The sequence below is a fragment of the Xiphophorus couchianus genome, chromosome 12 (genome assembly GCF_001444195.1).
Source record: "Xiphophorus couchianus chromosome 12, X_couchianus-1.0, whole genome shotgun sequence".
NCBI lineage: Eukaryota > Metazoa > Chordata > Actinopteri > Cyprinodontiformes > Poeciliidae > Xiphophorus > Xiphophorus couchianus.
In genome coordinates this window covers 31,266,507-31,283,371 of record NC_040239.1, presented here as the reverse complement: position 1 = coordinate 31,283,371, position 16,865 = coordinate 31,266,507, and the positions used below count along the sequence as shown (strand labels likewise).

Genomic DNA, 16,865 nt, shown 5'->3' with positions numbered 1-16,865 from the left:
TCTCATCCCTTCAATTGAACAGATGTTTGGTGATGATGAAATAATTTTCCAAGATGACAATGCATCGTGCCATCGGGCAAAAACAGTGAAGGCATTCCTTGAAGAAAGACACATTCAGTCGATGTCATGGCCTGCAAATAGTCCAGATCTCAACCCAATTGAAAACCTGTGGTGGAGATTGAAAAAAATGGTCCACAAGAAGGGTCCAACCAGCAAAGCTGATCTGGCAACTGCTATCAAAGAGAGTTGGCACCAAATTGATGCAGAATACTGTTTGTCACTCATCAAGTCCATGCCTCACAGACTGAAAGCTGTTATAAAAGCCAAAGGTGGTGCAACTAAATACTAGTGATGTATGTTGAATGGTCTTTTGTTTATGCGTTTTTCATAATTCCATACTTTTTTCCTCAGAATTGAGTGATTCCATATTTATTCCCCTGTGTTTGGTCAATTACAGTATCATTCACTGACTCCCACAATAGTTTCTCTTCATTTCTTTGAGTGTTCCTGAAGGCCAACAAGTTGCACTTTGGAACGACCTTAATATTGTATCATGTTTTTGATCTGAGTTTGTTTTACAGCATGAAATGTCTGAATGAGTGCTCATCCAAGACTGGTGAGTCCATACTTTTTGCCAGGGGTTGTACCTGAGAGAAAACAACCAGCTAAGACACAACATGGCTTCCACATTCACATCTAGTCATCTTGGGCCCCCTAGTGGCAAAAGGCACATTTTAAGAGTTCATTGAAACACTGCATTGATCTAAGGGTTTTTCAGGTTAAGGTTTAGCACCACAATTGTGTCTTATTGCTGTATTTTTCTACCTTTTTTTTTTTAATGTTCATACACATTTAGGAATCTGTATGAATTCATGAAGTATTGCTTAGAATTTTCTCTGTTAATTAATCAACAGCCATCCCTTTGATCTTGGGACTCTTGAGCATCATCAGTGAAAGCCTTCCTGGTTCAAGCAGTGATCAGCAGCTGACGTGGTAACCTCTCTTTCCTTGTTCAGATTCCAGCGGCTCTGCCGTGTGTGAGCGGTGCCTTTCCCACTACAGCGGCCCGCACTGTGACCAGTGCAGCCCTGGCTTCTACAACGCGTCCGGGACCTGTGCACTGTGCGACTGCAGCGGCAACGCGGACCCTCTGGGCCCCGCCCAGCTCTGCGACCCTAAAACCGGCAGCTGCCTGAGATGCATCAACAACACCTCCGGGTCCCGGTGCCATGAGTGCGCCTCTGGGTTCGTAGGGGACGCCAGAGCACATAACTGCACCCGTCCAAGTAAGGCCAGAACCTCAAGACATGCTTTTGTTACAGTCTTCTAATTTTTTTTAACCTAATCTCAAGTGTACAAAATCAAGATTTAACACTATTACTTTTAATAAGCAAACACAAAATTAATGTTAAAAAGTTGTGAGTGGAAAGAAAATTCAACCATTGACTCAGCATCACGTAGAGCCAACTTCAGAGAAAATCACTCTGGTGCTATTTGAATGAAGTTAGGCACGCTCTTTGTTACATCACCGTTCACTGTGTTCCTGCACAGCTCCTTTAAGTATGTGAGTCAGATGGAAGTCTGGAGTTTGACTGACTCATTGTAACAACTCGACTATCTCATTTATTGTAGATTTGTTGCTTTGTTTGGGATCATTGTCTTGTCGATGACATTGTCTTTGTGTCTGATGAAAGGTCTCATTGTGAGCTCAAGCTCAACTCAATGATCTATAAGGTGCCCAGGTTCTTCGGCCTGGACCTTTTTGTTTTCTCCAAGCATCTTTCCTTTGGCCTCATTTGGCAACAAACATAGTTCCACAAGTTCTGTGGTTCATGTAGCTGCAACTTTGCAGTACAGCTTCTAGGACTGGATGTTAAAATCCTTTCATAAGTCAGAACCACACTGTTGTTGGACAAGCAAGATTGGATTCAAGTTCCTCCACAGGATTCTCTTTTGCAACTAATAAATAAAATTATCAGTATTTTAGAAAATATGTGAAAGCCCCAGGCATCCCACAGAGGATACCCAGGCATTCTGGAGAAAAATAGTCTCTCAGCGTTCATCATCATCAGCAGCATTGCTTCTGTCAATAGCGTGATCTTTAAGACTTCAACTTAAAGATTGATTGATTTGTTTATTTAGCTCTTAACAACAACCAGCCAGGAAGACCAAAGCAATTTATATTAAAAATATGACATGACCAAAAACAATACAATATCCACACACAATCCCACATAGTATTAAAAGTCTTAAGTTTAGACTTAAAAATACCCGGATCAGTAATAGAACAAAGATCCAGGGGAAGGTTACTCCAAATTAGGGCTGCTGCCACAGAGAAGGGCCATTGACCCCAATGTTTTAGCCTTGACCTTGGGGTGTTTGACAAAACTTGGACAATTTAATGTATTGTATTTGTATTTTTTTAAAAACCCAAACACCTGAGGGATTGAAAAGAGATTTTCATCCCACACATTAAAGGTTTGGAGGTTATAGAATAGGAAAAAAGTTAACGGCTTAACGGCTGAAAGAGGTAACAGAAAAAACACAATGTCAAGGGAATCTTCAGATTTATTAACAACAAAAAAGACCCAGCACTCTTTCAGGTTTTTCCCAAGTGGTCACTGGGCTTTACTTGCCCCCCACCTACCAAGCTAAGTGTTGCTTGTTATTTCAAGGGTTTTTTATACACCAGAAACGATGATACCAAAGATGGGTTTATAGTTAAAGCATTAAACTAGGAACAAGACTGAGGGGAGGGGAGCGCACCCCCTCCCCTCAGTCATCTTCACACGCTCTTGCAGCTCCCTGTTGTGCACCTCTGCAGAACCGATGCACCACCTTTCACTCGAAATGTTCTGTTTGAACAGTGTTCTTGGTTTAGCAAGTTTTGTAGGCCTTTGTTCTGGATTGTGGGTTTCTTGGCCACATCACTTTGAATTAAGATTCGCTGAAGTTTAAAATGTTTTTCTCTCTTCAGAAGCGCGGGTGATACCAGCACCAGCAGAGGTCACAACCAAGACCCCCACGTCCGGCGGGTCTTCCCCAACGTCACCTTTCACCAGCACTACTTTGACCTCCACAGCAACCAAAGGCAACCCAGTCCACAGATCCAACGACAACGGCGGCACCGCCTTGGGCAGCAGCACCACCACCACCACCACACAGGCCCTGCTGACCAGCCTGAGCAGTCCCACTGATAACACCACAGCAGCCCTGAAGGAGGTCTCATGGACGCAGTTCAAAGTCATCATCCTGGCCGTCATCATCCTGGTGGTGGTGCTGCTGCTGGGCTTCGTGGGAGGCGTGTACACCTACCGTGAGTACCAGAACCGCAAGCTCAACGCCCCCTTCTGGACCATCGAGCTGAAGGAGGACAACATCAGCTTCAGCAGCTACCATGACAGCATCCCCAACGCCGACGTGTCCGGCCTGCTGGAGGACGAGGCCACAGAGGTGGCACCCAACGGTCAGCTGGCGCTCACCACACAGGCAAACAACTACAAGGCTTAACGCCGTCATTCAGCCCCAAATCAGACTCCTAGATTTACAGATGACATGAAGCTGCTGGAACATACCAAATCGAAAGCTCCCTAACGTCTGACCCGCTCCTCTGGAGAAATGGCACCTCTTTGCAAACTGACAGAAAGGACAAAGACGATGTTCGAGATCAGAGAAATGGATACAAAGTTCCCACCTGAGAGAGAAAGCACTATTTGATATATTTTGATTGTGAAATGGATGAACAGTGAAAAAGCTTCCAAAAAGAATATGATTTATTGCAATCAAGAGCCTGCAGGGGTCACTGTTGTTCTGTAAATTGGAATATTGTGACAGGTGCAAAGCATACACCTGTTAGCTGATGTTCCTGAACCCAATGAGAGGACTTATGGGAGCCTAGCATTTCATAGATATATATATATCTTATCTTGTTTTTTAATGGACTCTGGGCAGTTTAAGTTCAACTCAGATTACTTTTTAGACTATCCTAAACTGAGACAACGATTGTTATTTAATGAATTATTTTTATTCTGTTCTTATTTATTTGTTGACGTTTCATTCTTGGGAGAAATTGCTGCACATTTCCAACGTGTTCCTCAATGGTGTTTTTTATCCGGTGTGCTGTTGAACGGTGTTTTTTACTCGCCCAACATGTTTCCATGTACAGTTTGTGCGCTTTTGGAGAAAGTCCGAGTGAAGTGACCTCACCTTTTTGTTTTATAGCTTCCTGTGTTTTGTTAAAGTGTGTCGGCTCACTTGAACGCGTGCAAGAGGTGTGTTTCTCTTAAAGAAACAGCAGTCACCTTTTTTTTTTTATAAAGTCCCTGTGTTGCGCGACTGCTGGGGTAGGGACACATCTTGGGCTTGCGTAAAATGCCATAAAATTCTAATCTTATCTGCTCTTTGCTGCCTACCTCAGCAAAGGTTTGAAAAAAAAAAAAAAAAAAAAACCTTCATAAAAATGGCTCGCAGTTATGTGGAGGGTGTGTGGTGTGACTCAAATGACAAGGCCATTTGATGTTTGAAACGTAAACACAACTCCAGTGTTGATCCTGTTGTTATGGAGCCTGCTGCTTCCTCTGACCACTTCCAGCCGTGTTGCATCAGCGGGAGCAGTGAGCTGTGAAACCAGTGCGGTCACCGCCGGATCCCGGTCGGGAATCTGAGGGACCTGCTGTTATTTGGGCCAGCACTGGCCGGATGCGCTTCTTTTTATTCTGGTGAACGAGTAAAAAGCTAATCATGGAAGTAACTCCTCAGGTACCGGCTCTCTCTCCCTAATGTGATCACTGTAAATACAATTCTTAATGTACATATGAATGTGAATAGTAGCACGATTATTGTACAGGTAGGATACTGTGTGTGCACTGTCACTCAACAAGCGCTGACCCTCTCTGGGCGTGATGTTGCTGTCAGCTTTTTCTATTGTTTTTATTTCCTACTTTGCCACATAGACGGTCGGAGGACTGAGAGCGCCCAGAAATCAGAACTGCAACAATCCAAACTGTGTAAATAAAACCTGAAACTCAGAGCTCAACTCTCAAATAAAAATGAGTTTAACTGTTTCACTTGTGTTTCTCCTAATATTCCAATTTAAATCCCTCATTTACATTCACTCCGCACATTACTAGATAAATATATGATTTTGCTTATTTGCAAACAAAATATCCAATCAGCCAGTCGCATGTCGGCACGTGAATTTACCCATGGAGATGTGCTGCTGGGGATGACATGCTGACTGAAAATGAGAATGAGGAAGAAAGATTTTAATTTGCAAGCCTGAATGTGGAATAGTTGTTGCTGCCAGAAAGGCTGGTCTGAGAAACTGCTGATCTTCTGGGAATTAATACACAAACATTTGTGGTTCACAGCAAACGATGAGCCGAAAAACAGGAAATTTCCAGTAAGCAGACATTAGGAGGAGAAAATAAAAACGCCTTTCTGGCAGCTGCACTACAAAGAGTTAAGGCGGTCCTGCAGGAAGCAGAGGTCCAACTCGGTGCCATGCGTCCATCTTTTGTTAATATGGCTTTTTTGGCTCTAGTGGCCTTTATTTGAGAGAGGTCATACAAGAACGTGGATAATGACAGAGGAGGAAGACATGCAGCAATCATCAGGCCGGGATTTGAACCTGTGACAGCCACGTTGAGGACTAAGGCCTCCATGTGGGTTGCACTTTAACTCTGCTCCACCAAGTAGCCCCCTCTCCCATTTCACAGAATTACTAATTACATCAAATATTTGAAATGCATACTATATAAATATGTAATACTGGCTCCAGAAATGAAAAAAAAAACACCCAAGTAAAGCATATGTACTTGGATGCATGAAGTATTGAATCAAAATACAATTATCAAAAACTGACTTTTTCTGAATGAATCCAGCTCAAATAGAGTGAGTTGGAGAGACTTTTTAACCACAAATTCCATGTAACTTACTAAAAGTGAGTGTCGATAGCAATTTGATGAAAACTGATTTAAGTCCACTATTTTCAATGTTTGCATTTGCAGTGTAAGAACATCAGTTTGTATGTTTATGTGTTGGAGGAGTTTACAGGAGGTCACTTCCTGCTGGAGAGGATTCTGTCCAAACAGACAAGTATCAGAGTCGAGAACCTGTTTCTAGAGCTTTCGCTTCTTTTCTTTACATTTAAAGAAGCGTTGTCTACCGACAGCAGCTCTTCGAGGTGACTAGGCTTCTTTCTTTCCTGGGAAACTGTCCGGCTCATTCCTTCCTAAAGTCTTTCCCAAACTGGGAGAATGTGGGCCCTGGGGAGCAAAACAGTGCAGCTTCTACCTGAAGGAAAGAAACCAGAAGAATCCTTAATAAGCACTTGTGCTGTTGTTTTCTGTGTAACTGTAACAACTTTACAACTGTGTAATTAAAGGTTGGATGACAAAAGAAATCCCTGTTGGAGCAGCATCTTTACTTCTCTAGTACTGAGGTAGGCCTTTTCAGTCACTTGTTTCCATTCTTCTGATCATGATTTATATTGTAACCACATATTAATTATGGAGATTTGCCCTTTTGCTCAGTTCCTCTGAAAGCACATCTGAAAGCAGCGCCCATCGTAGTTCAAAGACAGGAGCAGAACCCTGAGGATTTGCATCTCTGCTTCCTTTCATTCTCTGCTCCAGACCGACAGCACCATGATCACAGCTAGCAACTACTGGAACTCCATGAACCTGATTACACTTCTTCCCTTTTTTTTTTTTTTTTTGTTGTTGTATTTTTTTTCATTTTGCGTCATCCATCACATGTGGCCAGTGCGTCTCTCAGCAAACACTGGCTGACGTCAAGAACAGCTTGCTGAAAGCAGCAACTTTTTACTTCTGTTTTCAAAGTGGACAGATGTTTTAGATGCGTAAAACAATCACTGCTAAACAAAGTGATTCCTGCCTGTCAGTTTCTGTTACATTTACTAGACAATGGTGGAATTTGTAACAGCTCTCCTGCAACGTCGCAAAGCGTTAAAACATTAGAAAAGATGAACAGAAAATGGTCCTGTATTGTGAGCGGGTGTTTTAAGATATATTTCTGTGTTTTCAGGATAAACGACGCGGTCGCTGGTTTGTGGTTTTGTTCCCTCACATTTGTTTTGAGCAGATGTAAAGCACAACCTGAGTTTAAAAATCCCACCTGTTGAATTTGAAGAATTTGGCCAGGTTATTGTTTTACATCGTTGGGGAAAAGGGAATCTGATGGTTTAAGAGTAAATGTGGGCTAGTTTTTAACCTTTGGATGTTAACATTTTACTTTCATGGACTTGGACATTTTGCCTGTTTTAAAACAAAAACAATAGTGCTGCCAGTTCTCCAGCTACTTTACTCACATTTTCAAATCGTCGTACCAGAAGGTTTCCAGAGGAGTATTTTGTTGCTGAGCCCAACTCTCTGCATCATTTAAACATAACCAGGCACTCAACTAAAAGGCTGACTTTTAATTTACACGTGTTGTATCTGTTATTTGTTGAAACATGGCATACTTCAAAATATCACAAAAGTACTTCATAACACAGTCTGATCCATTCTGTTGGTTTGATGTGTTTAATAGCAAACAGTTTGAAATCATTAAAATGGGCTTTTTTACAAGGAGAAACTCACATCTCAGATATGAATAAACCAGTTATTACTTATCATTTGTTTAATTTTGAATTGAACACAATGTTGAATTCAGTAAGACATCGTATGATCAGACAGGAACATGGAGTTGTTTTGGAAGTCGTATGCTTTTATGGCAACCGGAACATCTTTGTTCATGGTTTTTGGAAATATGATACATGTGCACTAATGTTGCAGCAGGCACCTGAACATTAAAAAACACGTATGCAAATGTGTTGTTAAATGCTTTGGGAGAATGGTTCTCCACCAATATTTCACAGAGATTGTTTTTATGTTCATATTAAGGTTGACTGTACAACCCAAGTCAAGACCAGGAGAGACTGCAGCTGGGAATCACCTGAAAGATTCCGTCAGGAATGTCTGCAACATTTAGCTTACAAAAGACCCAAAGAAGAGAACCCTTGATGTTTATAACTGTAAAACGGCTAATTCCGCCTCTGCCACACAAACATGGATAATTGGATCTGAATAGATGTCCACTGTGTGAAATGAGAGAGCAGCTCATTTGCTTTATAATAAACGGTCGTTTTAGAAGCGAATCAGTGTGAATCTGCAGGGACTGGCAGCTCTAAATGTGTCTTCAGGAAGGACAGCTGGAGCGTCTTTACAGGGACTTTGCTCTGTTCTTACCACGCGCATATATTCTATTCATGCCAACCAGGCAGATTTTTTTTTTTTTTTTTTTACATACTCCGGGAACATCAAAGCCCTCAGAAACAGGAAGTTCTGGTGTGATTTTCTACTCTGGGTGAAACTCATTTTTTAATCGAGACTCTTTTCAATGGAGCGCGGCTTTCAACGTGGGCGAAAGTGCAGATAAATGGAGGTTGTGGCAGGCAGTCGGGACTTGGTCCGCGAATAGGAAGGCACAAGACATGAAGGAGGAGGACAGCTGCCGGTGTGACTATGAGGGAGGAGCGGAGCCAGAGACAGAGACAGAGGCAGAGGCAGAGGCAGGCCTTCGGTGCCAGAAGAGCCGACACATTCAGCTCCAGAGGGAAAGGCACCGACGACGGATGGCCCAGTTTGTGGCAGCGGCGCTCCTTCTGCTGCTTTGCGGAATTCTGGCGGTATTCCTGACGCTCAGACTAGAGACGCCGTGCGACTGTGCTACTGACAGTCAGGTAACTGTTCATATTGAAGCTACTCTCAGCAGCCGTCGTGTACCGCGTTTTAAACGTGTTATTGTTTAAGAAGCTGCTGACGGTGGAGCAGGGCGCAAACTTGAGTTTTTCAAAGTGCGCAACTGGTGAACAAGCTCTGTCAGCAGGGAGGTCAGGGTGTGTTCCCTCGTGCACAATGAATATGGTTTATTCATGTTTTAAATGAGTGAATATCGGTCTCTTTTTGCCGGCAGCACTCTGACAGAGGAACTTCACCTAGCACGAACTTTCTCTACATGCACGTGCTGGTTGTAGATGTGGGTTGTTATGACTTTGCGACAACATGGGTGCGTGGACTGCGCCCCACGGAGCGGGGAAGCCGAGAGAAAAGGCGATTCAGCCTACAGGGAAAGTCCCGAGTTTCCTCACTCTCTCTTCATTGTCGGTCTCTATGGTGTATGTTTAATCTATTTTTTTTTTCTTTGTTGCAACTGTTATCCTTGCAGTAGATCTTGCATTTATTTGGTTTATGCATTTTGTGGCTTGGCCAGCTCTGTTGATAACGTGGGTTCTGTCCATTAGGAATCCTCTCTGCCAATGGCTGACTGGATTTGGTGAATGCAGTGTGATGATGTGGGGGTCAGTATATGTGCCTTTCTGGATGTACAAGTTTTGCCCTCATGTGAAACAACCTCAGTGCAGATGTGGAGATGTGATCCTGTAAGCTGTCTCAATAACATAAAGGAGCAGAGACCAAGTTGGTCAACACACGTGTTCCAGTGTGACCAAACAAAACTACATTTGCTGATTTATTACTAATCCCGGTTGAGGAATAAAATGGCATCCGTCAGTAATGTGTCACCAAGCTGATGATCAGCAGGATCATCATCTGCTGCAGTTGTTCGCTTCACTGACATTCTGCTAAGGTTCCTGTTTGCTAAGTGAATAAATTCAGTAAACCAACATGTGTTGTATCTTTAAACTTCAATCATCCAATCATGTAAATGTTTCCCAGTCATGAGCAGAATATGCTGTTTAACATTGGTAGAGTGGGTTTGGCAAGCTGTTCACGCCACAACTAACAAAGCCTTTAAACATGGCAACATTTGAAGGTAGATTAATATAACATATTGTTTTTGGGAGACATAAATTCTCATTCAAGCGGTAGGCAGTTATGCCCCCATCAGGCTTTTACTGGCCTTTGCTGATTTCTGGTTTTCTGTGAGGTCTGACCTGTTAGTCTGGATTTTAATCAAACCCTGTTTTCTCTCCAAGTACCACAAAGCAAACAGATTCATTTGTGTTAACTTTATTTTATTTTACCAATTAAATGTAACAAACTTTGGCTCCAAAATAAGGAGTCTGGTTCTACTACAACTTGCTTGATTTTTTTTTCTTCTATTTTGGTGAATCCAGCAGGAAGTTCCATGTTTACATATATACAGTATATCCCCATTATCCCCACCAAAGTGTATCCCGGAAATCCATTGGCTGATTCCTGAGCAAAATAAAAAAAAATTAAAAATAGAACAGATTAGACATAAAGTTGGACAAGCAAGGCCTAAATATTTTGGACATGTGCACAGCAGGGGTTGTGAAAATATTAGACAAAGGATTTTGTTTATGAAACTGTCAGTGGAGGAGAAATAGAGGGAAACCACTGAAAAGGTTCATGGAAGACAGTGCAGGTGGATCTGCTTTATTAAAATAATTCCCTGCTGCTAAAAACATGACAGAATTCTGTAAAAATCTTTCCTCCTTCGCATGTTCAGTCCAGGAAAACTAGACTCCATTCTTGGAGTCACATTAAAAGCAGCCAGGCTTTCTACTGGAGCCAAGTATTCCACCCAGACTTTTCTTATTCAAACCGGGTTCGCCTTGTATAAAGTGCTGGGTTGAAATAATAAAGGTTTGCTAGTCTTATTGTAATATAAACGTTGTTTGGCTGCAGGGCACAACTTCAACAACATTCACGTAAGCTATTTTTAGTTCAGACTCTGCATGTTTTAGAAGTCATGCTGCAGCTGTACTTTAGCACCATAAACCAGCTGCAGTGTGATTGGTCAGGTTTTAAACAGAATCTCCTGTTTCACAACCACAGGATCTTTTTAGCGCCAATTTAGAAATCGATCCTGTTTTTCTGTTTTAACAAAGCCTGTGTTTGTTTTTTTCTTGCAGAGCAAGTCTGAGTCTGACAGCCAGTCATCAGGTAAATGTGTTGTTGATGCTGAAGTCGGTTTTTGTTTTACACATCATTTGTTAAAGGCGAAATATTTTGTATCTTTGTCTTAGGTGTTGCTGAAAAGCTGCAACAACCTCAAAGTGCACAGAGGCTTCCGAGCGCCATGTTGACAGGTAGTGATGTTTTACAGGCTTAAACATGAGGGACGGAGGACTTTTCTGGGTTTCCATTTGTAAGCAGGCCTAGCGTCCCTGACACTGACGCTTCAGCTTTTCTCTTATTTATTGGCCTCTCCCCACTTCTGTGTGCCTGATAAGGAACCATTCTAGTATTAATAATAAAGTGTCTTAACATAGCCCAGCCCAGACATGATTGTCTTACAGAATAACACTGAGGTATTGAGGTAAAGTACTCTGGAGATTATCTAGGTCACGTCGTGCCTACTGACATACGCATGTAGGTGTTTTGGGAATGTCTCCAGAAATTAACTTCTTATTTTGGGAAAGTCCCATTCAACCATTTATAAAGCATGTGCTATTAGTTTGCAGCTGGGCGACGAGCCACGTTCCTCCCTCCCCAGGAATCTGCTGAGTTAGTTTATTTTTAGCCAGATACTACATGGTCAACACTTAAGACTATCACTTCATGTTTCACTCTCTTCCAGTGATATGGAACAAAAGAATAAGACAGTAAGATAATAAAGGCATGAAATTATGAGTTTAATTACATATTCTAGTAAAAGTTTTAGAGGCCCATTCCTCCCTCGACTCAGCTACTTTAAGGGTTCGATATGCTGAGGTGAGTGGATCTTTATCAGTGCTAGCACAGCACCACTGAGTGTTCATCTCCCTTTAAGCTTAACACTCAGACAAGCTACTGTCAGATCATCCGACAGTAGCCAATCAGAACCCCTCCTCCTGGTTCTGATTGGTTGTTTTTGCATTTCTTCAGACAGCAATAATAGCTTATGGAGGAGGTGGAGGAGATCTGTCTTTTCATAGATTATCTGTCTCATGCTATACTGTCATGACATGGCGACAGTTTAAACAAATATGTAAAAACATCTACTTTACTGCAGCTTTAAGACAACAGCAGTGATTCCTGCCTATTTTTTCTAATACCATGACAGCCACTGAGCTGGATGACCACACTAGATATTCTTCAGCATCATGTGCATAAACCCAGTAGTGTGATGGAAGTATAACCAGTACAAACCAGATAATATTGAGTTTGATCTTATTGAACCTTTTGCCAGTGGAGTCCTGTTCTTTCCTTTGACTCTTCCTTAATTTTGCATGAAATATTAGATGTTTTACAGCAAGAAGAAAGATCTCCAATCCTATCTTGTGTTTCTGTCTGCACTTTCAGCTCCAAAGGGTAACATCACGAATGGAAGATATCTTCTTTGGCAACACACATTAGGAGAGGCGCACATTGATGGAGGTTTCAGGTACTCCAACGGGAGTCTGATGGTGCCCAGAAAGGGCCTCTACAGAGTCTTCCTGCAGGCCCTCTATGAGATTGAGAGCAGTGACTGTGATCGTACACCTTTCCTGGTGGTCTCTAGCTGGGTGTATGTCTTCAGACAAGGTGACGGAAAGGACCGACCGCTCCTGACAGCAGTGGATACAGTGGCTTGCAAGCAAAATGTAAAGAAATCTCTCTTCACATCTGGCATATTTAAGCTGGATACTAATGACAAATTACATGTAACTTCTTCTCATCCAGACCTTATGCGTAAAAATGAGTTTCAGTCATTCTTTGGAGCTCAGCTCGTGTTCGATGATTGGACTCAGGAGCCACTAACTGGCTCCTGAGTCCAACGATGCAGTTGCTTCAGTAAAGATTGTACGCACCAGTGCAGGTTTATGCTTTAACTAGTCCACCTCTGTAGCACCGAGTAGAACCTTGTCAGCAGCAGGTTGGCTTCCTTTCTACATTTTCTTTTCACTAACAGCTGCCACAGCACTGATGCAATTAAACTACACGAATCAGTAACAATTTATTTGAAGTGAGCATAACTTTGACATGACACTGTCTTAAACACAACATGACACCTGTTATGAAGGAGTCTTCATGAGTGTTTATGACTGTTGTCATGAAGTGTCATTTGGTAAATAATGACACTTTTAATGAAAAATTGTACTAAAAATAGAATTAAAAATCCATTAAAAGTGTCACTAGTTACCAAACGACACTTCATGACCACAACCATTCATGAAGACTCCTTCATGTTCGTAACTGGTGTTGCGAATAAAGTGTTACCCACTAATCCAATATGTCAACTTTGCAGCACATTCCATTTTGTGTTAAATCTATTGATATATTTTATATTTTACATTTATTATATAACATATTATGCTGGGATAAAATATTTCTGTGTTTCTAGAAAGCTTTTAATTTATTCTAATTTAATATAAAGGGACATGTATTATAGGGCTTGCATCAGGCTGGGAGTTATTTTATATTGTTTTTTATTATTGTTTCCTATAAGTCTGGAGTCTTGAGGTGATTCACTGGAAGCCACTTGTTATGAAGCAAGTAACCAAGTAAATAAGTAAGGGGGAATTTTTTGCCTTGTACACGTGGTGAATTTCTCAGTAAGCATTCATTTTCCCAGGATTTATGACAAGCATGACTTTGTTTATTTTTAGTAGCAAATGTGTACAAATAAATTAATTGCATTAATTTAAATCTGATCTTTGCCATCGTCCATTTTCTTACTATTGTTATTTATTTTAAAATGCAGCCCTTTGCTGGAGACAGTCATTTGATCAGGTCAAATTCTATAGCTGCTACTGAAATGTCTAAGGTCAGGCAGTCTTTTAGAGTCAGTATAAAAGCTGTGTAATACTTCATTTGGATGAAAAGACAGTAGATTTGAAGAGCCGGAGCTACGTGTGAAACAGTTTGCCTGTTGAAGCCACTTCTTTGATATTAGAAGTTGCTAAAAACAGGCAGCAAACAGGAAGAACTTAGCTGGATGGAGAATGAAGACAGAAAGTTGTCCTACTAAAATCACAGTTTCTACAGAGTAGCTCCATGCAAAGTTGACTGGATTTAACTCATCCAATTGAACAAAACACACAAAAAGAATACTAAGCACAAAAATTAGATTGTCAAGTATAAAATCTCCCACTTCCACTGATTTCTGTGCTGATTCTACCAAAAATATATTAGCAGACTGTATTTACTCTCTTTAAAGTCCTGCTGTGTCAGCATGGTTTTTCTAACTGATGATGAGGGAAAAAAATGACATGTTCAAAATGTAAACATGTCTGATGGATTCTGTGAAAAGCTTTAGCCAGCGCTGTGTCTGCTGCCTGTTTGGACCTAAGGCCAGGTCCAAATTAGAAACCTGTTAAAATATTTATTTTGGCTTTTCACTTTTTTTTTTCTATTAAAGGTGCCGCTTGATAATGTGCTGAAATGAGTGTTTGAATCATGGCTTGCAAGCTGTATTTCTGTATTCTCCAGCTAATGTTGTGATTTAACTCTTAAAATGCCATTGCTATCTGTGAACTCTATAGTTGGGAGTGTGTATAGTGATGTTCAGGGATTCTGCAATAAAGATGAATTCTAAAAAAACACACACATCTGGTGCAACATGGCGTCATTCCTCAGTTTGTCAGTGTGAGGACCCATTGATCTGAGGAAGCAGGTTGTTCTCAGGAAGAGAGAGTCAGTCTGGACAAACGCAAAGATCACGTGTAATTATGATAAACAGGAGCAACTGGTCTAGTTTACCAACTGCAAAGAGTGCAGGAACCTGCAGTTGTCTTCATAAATCTATATCTAGGAATATGATTTATACTGGCTATGAAAAGTATTCACCCCTTTGGATGTTTCATTGCTTTTACAACTCAATCATGGTCAGTAAAATTAGGCTTTTGCAAAACAAAAATACAAAAGGACTTAAATATCAAAATGGAAACTGGTTTTTAAAAAATAATGACAAATAAAAATATGTAACATCAAATAAGTGATTGCATAAATATTCACCCCCTTTAAAACTGTTGACCTAATTCAACAGAGGTCCAGCCAGGTGGTACTAGTAGTGGAGATCATCTGAGTGCAGTGAGTGTCTCCAGTGATTGTAGTACAAAGACAGCTGGTTCTGGTTCTGATTCTGGAAGGTCCATTCACTGGTTCATCAGTATCCTGGCTAAGGTTATTGAATAAAAGTCAGTGGATGAACGGAAACATTCCCTGGAGTTCATTTCAATGAATCAAGACATGGAAGGAATCTGGTCCATGTGTAAACCTGCCTAGATCAGGCTGTCCTCATAACCTGAGACCGTCAACAAGGAGACTGGAGAGAGGACACCAGGTCACCATGACAACGCTGAAGAAGCTACAAGCTTCAGCATCTGAGATGAAGAGTCTGTGGATAACAGCTGTTGCCTGGGTTCTCCTCACATAGATGTGTTTTGTCAAACTATTAAACATCATCAATCACTGCAGCAATATTTACAATAAAGATGCAAGTATGACCTCAAACAACTTTTAATAGCAATACATACCTATAAGATTACAGTTCAAACTATACTAAATTACTGTAAAGCTGTTCTCAAAGGAGACTGAAATCAGAAGCACAGCAGAACCTCCAATTCCCTGCTGTTGGTCTCAAAGTTCTGTTCTAAAAGCTCTGACAACCTTCATCATCACAACCATTTCTATCAGGCATATCACCATCCTCTTCGGAAGCTGTAGCAATAACAGCAGATGTACAGTGTAAAATATGCACATGTTAGAGGTCCACCCACTGCTGAAAAGATACAATTCTGCAGGATGTGAGTGCATTGTCCTATATATCCATCCATCCATCCATCCATTTTCTGTTCACCCTTGTCCCTAATGGGGTCGGGAGGGTTGCTGGTGCCCAACTCCAGCTACGTTCCGGGCGAGAGGCGGGGTACACCCTGGACAGGTCGCCAGTCTGTCGCAGGGCATGTCCTATATATTTCAGAAATATTCTGAGACGCTCCCAGGTCTACCAGTAGGGCAGATGTAGCTCAGAAGATTTTGCAAAAACACTAGTACTGTGATATTTTACATTATTCTCTTGACTATTTTTGTAAAGGGCTTTGGCTGTCTTGTTGTAAATAATAAATCAGTGAAGGTAGTGGAAAAAAGCTCTCTGCTCGGATGAGACCAAACACTGCACATCACCATAAACACATAAACATCCCCACTGTGAAGCATGGTGGTGGCAGGGTCATGCTATGGGGATGCTGCTTGGCAGCAAGTCTCGGAAGACATGTGGGGAATCCTGTAACACGACACCATGTCCGTCTCTCATGGCGAAGCCGTAACCTGATCTGTATTTCCTGCAGTGTATATCTCAGTTTCACATAGTCGACAGCCTCAAGGGAAATAATGGCATTTTATGTTGGCACACTTCCTGCTCGTTTACCAGAAACTAATAAATCACTTCATCCAATCAAAACATGCTCTTGTCCTTGTTTTTGTCATCTTCTGCTCCACTTTTCTTGGCTACACACAGATTTCTGTTTGTTCAAAGAGTCACCCTGACCAGTCTGCCACTCCATCACCGTTAAATATCTTTGTTTAAAGTTCATATTTCTGATTTTTTTCAGGCTTGAAGTTTTGGCGATCGCGAAACACATCTTAATGTTTGAGAAAACTGAGAAAACCCAAACAGCTGTTTTCATGTTTTATTTATCTAGAACAATCAATGAAGCCAAAAACGGAAACACTGCAAAACCGTAGTTGACCAAAACACACAACTCACATTTCTCACAAAAGAAAACAACAACAACAGAAGAAAAAACAACTTTGCATTTTGTGGACAGCACACCTCTGCTCACACACGGCGGTGGCAGCACAGCCTGGGGCCGCTTCGCTGCTTCAGGACCTAAATGGCTGCCTGTAGTGTATGCAGACCAATACGCACCTGTGAATGATTTAAAAAGAAAGAAAATGGAGGTTTTAGAGAGG

General features: G+C 41.4%; 2 protein-coding genes and 1 long non-coding RNA gene across 3 annotated transcripts in view; all 3 read left to right on the top strand.

Annotated features, from left to right (window-relative positions):
• Positions 1 to 5,063, top strand: part of LOC114154699 (multiple epidermal growth factor-like domains protein 9) — a 38,604-nt gene extending 33,541 nt beyond the window's left edge. The window contains exons 5-6 of the mRNA XM_028034030.1: positions 1,017 to 1,286; positions 2,978 to 5,063. Of these exons, the coding sequence (XP_027889831.1) occupies positions 1,017 to 1,286; positions 2,978 to 3,510 (803 nt within the window). The 3' untranslated portion in view covers positions 3,511 to 5,063. The remainder of the gene's footprint in view (positions 1 to 1,016; positions 1,287 to 2,977) is intronic.
• A 3,215-nt stretch (positions 5,064 to 8,278) lies between these two features.
• Positions 8,279 to 14,498, top strand: LOC114154915 (tumor necrosis factor ligand superfamily member 15-like). The gene is made up of 4 exons (XM_028034399.1): positions 8,279 to 8,743; positions 10,901 to 10,931; positions 11,015 to 11,077; positions 12,273 to 14,498. The coding sequence occupies exons 1-4, from the start codon at positions 8,495 to 8,497 to the stop codon at positions 12,719 to 12,721; spliced, it is 792 nt and encodes a 263-aa protein (XP_027890200.1). The 5' UTR covers positions 8,279 to 8,494; the 3' UTR covers positions 12,722 to 14,498.
• On the top strand, positions 8,750 to 10,231 carry LOC114154916 (uncharacterized). Its single transcript, XR_003597649.1, has 2 exons — positions 8,750 to 9,247; positions 9,305 to 10,231. It is a non-coding gene; the product is annotated as an uncharacterized LOC114154916 (long non-coding RNA).
• Positions 14,499 to 16,865: the final 2,367 nt, after the last annotated feature.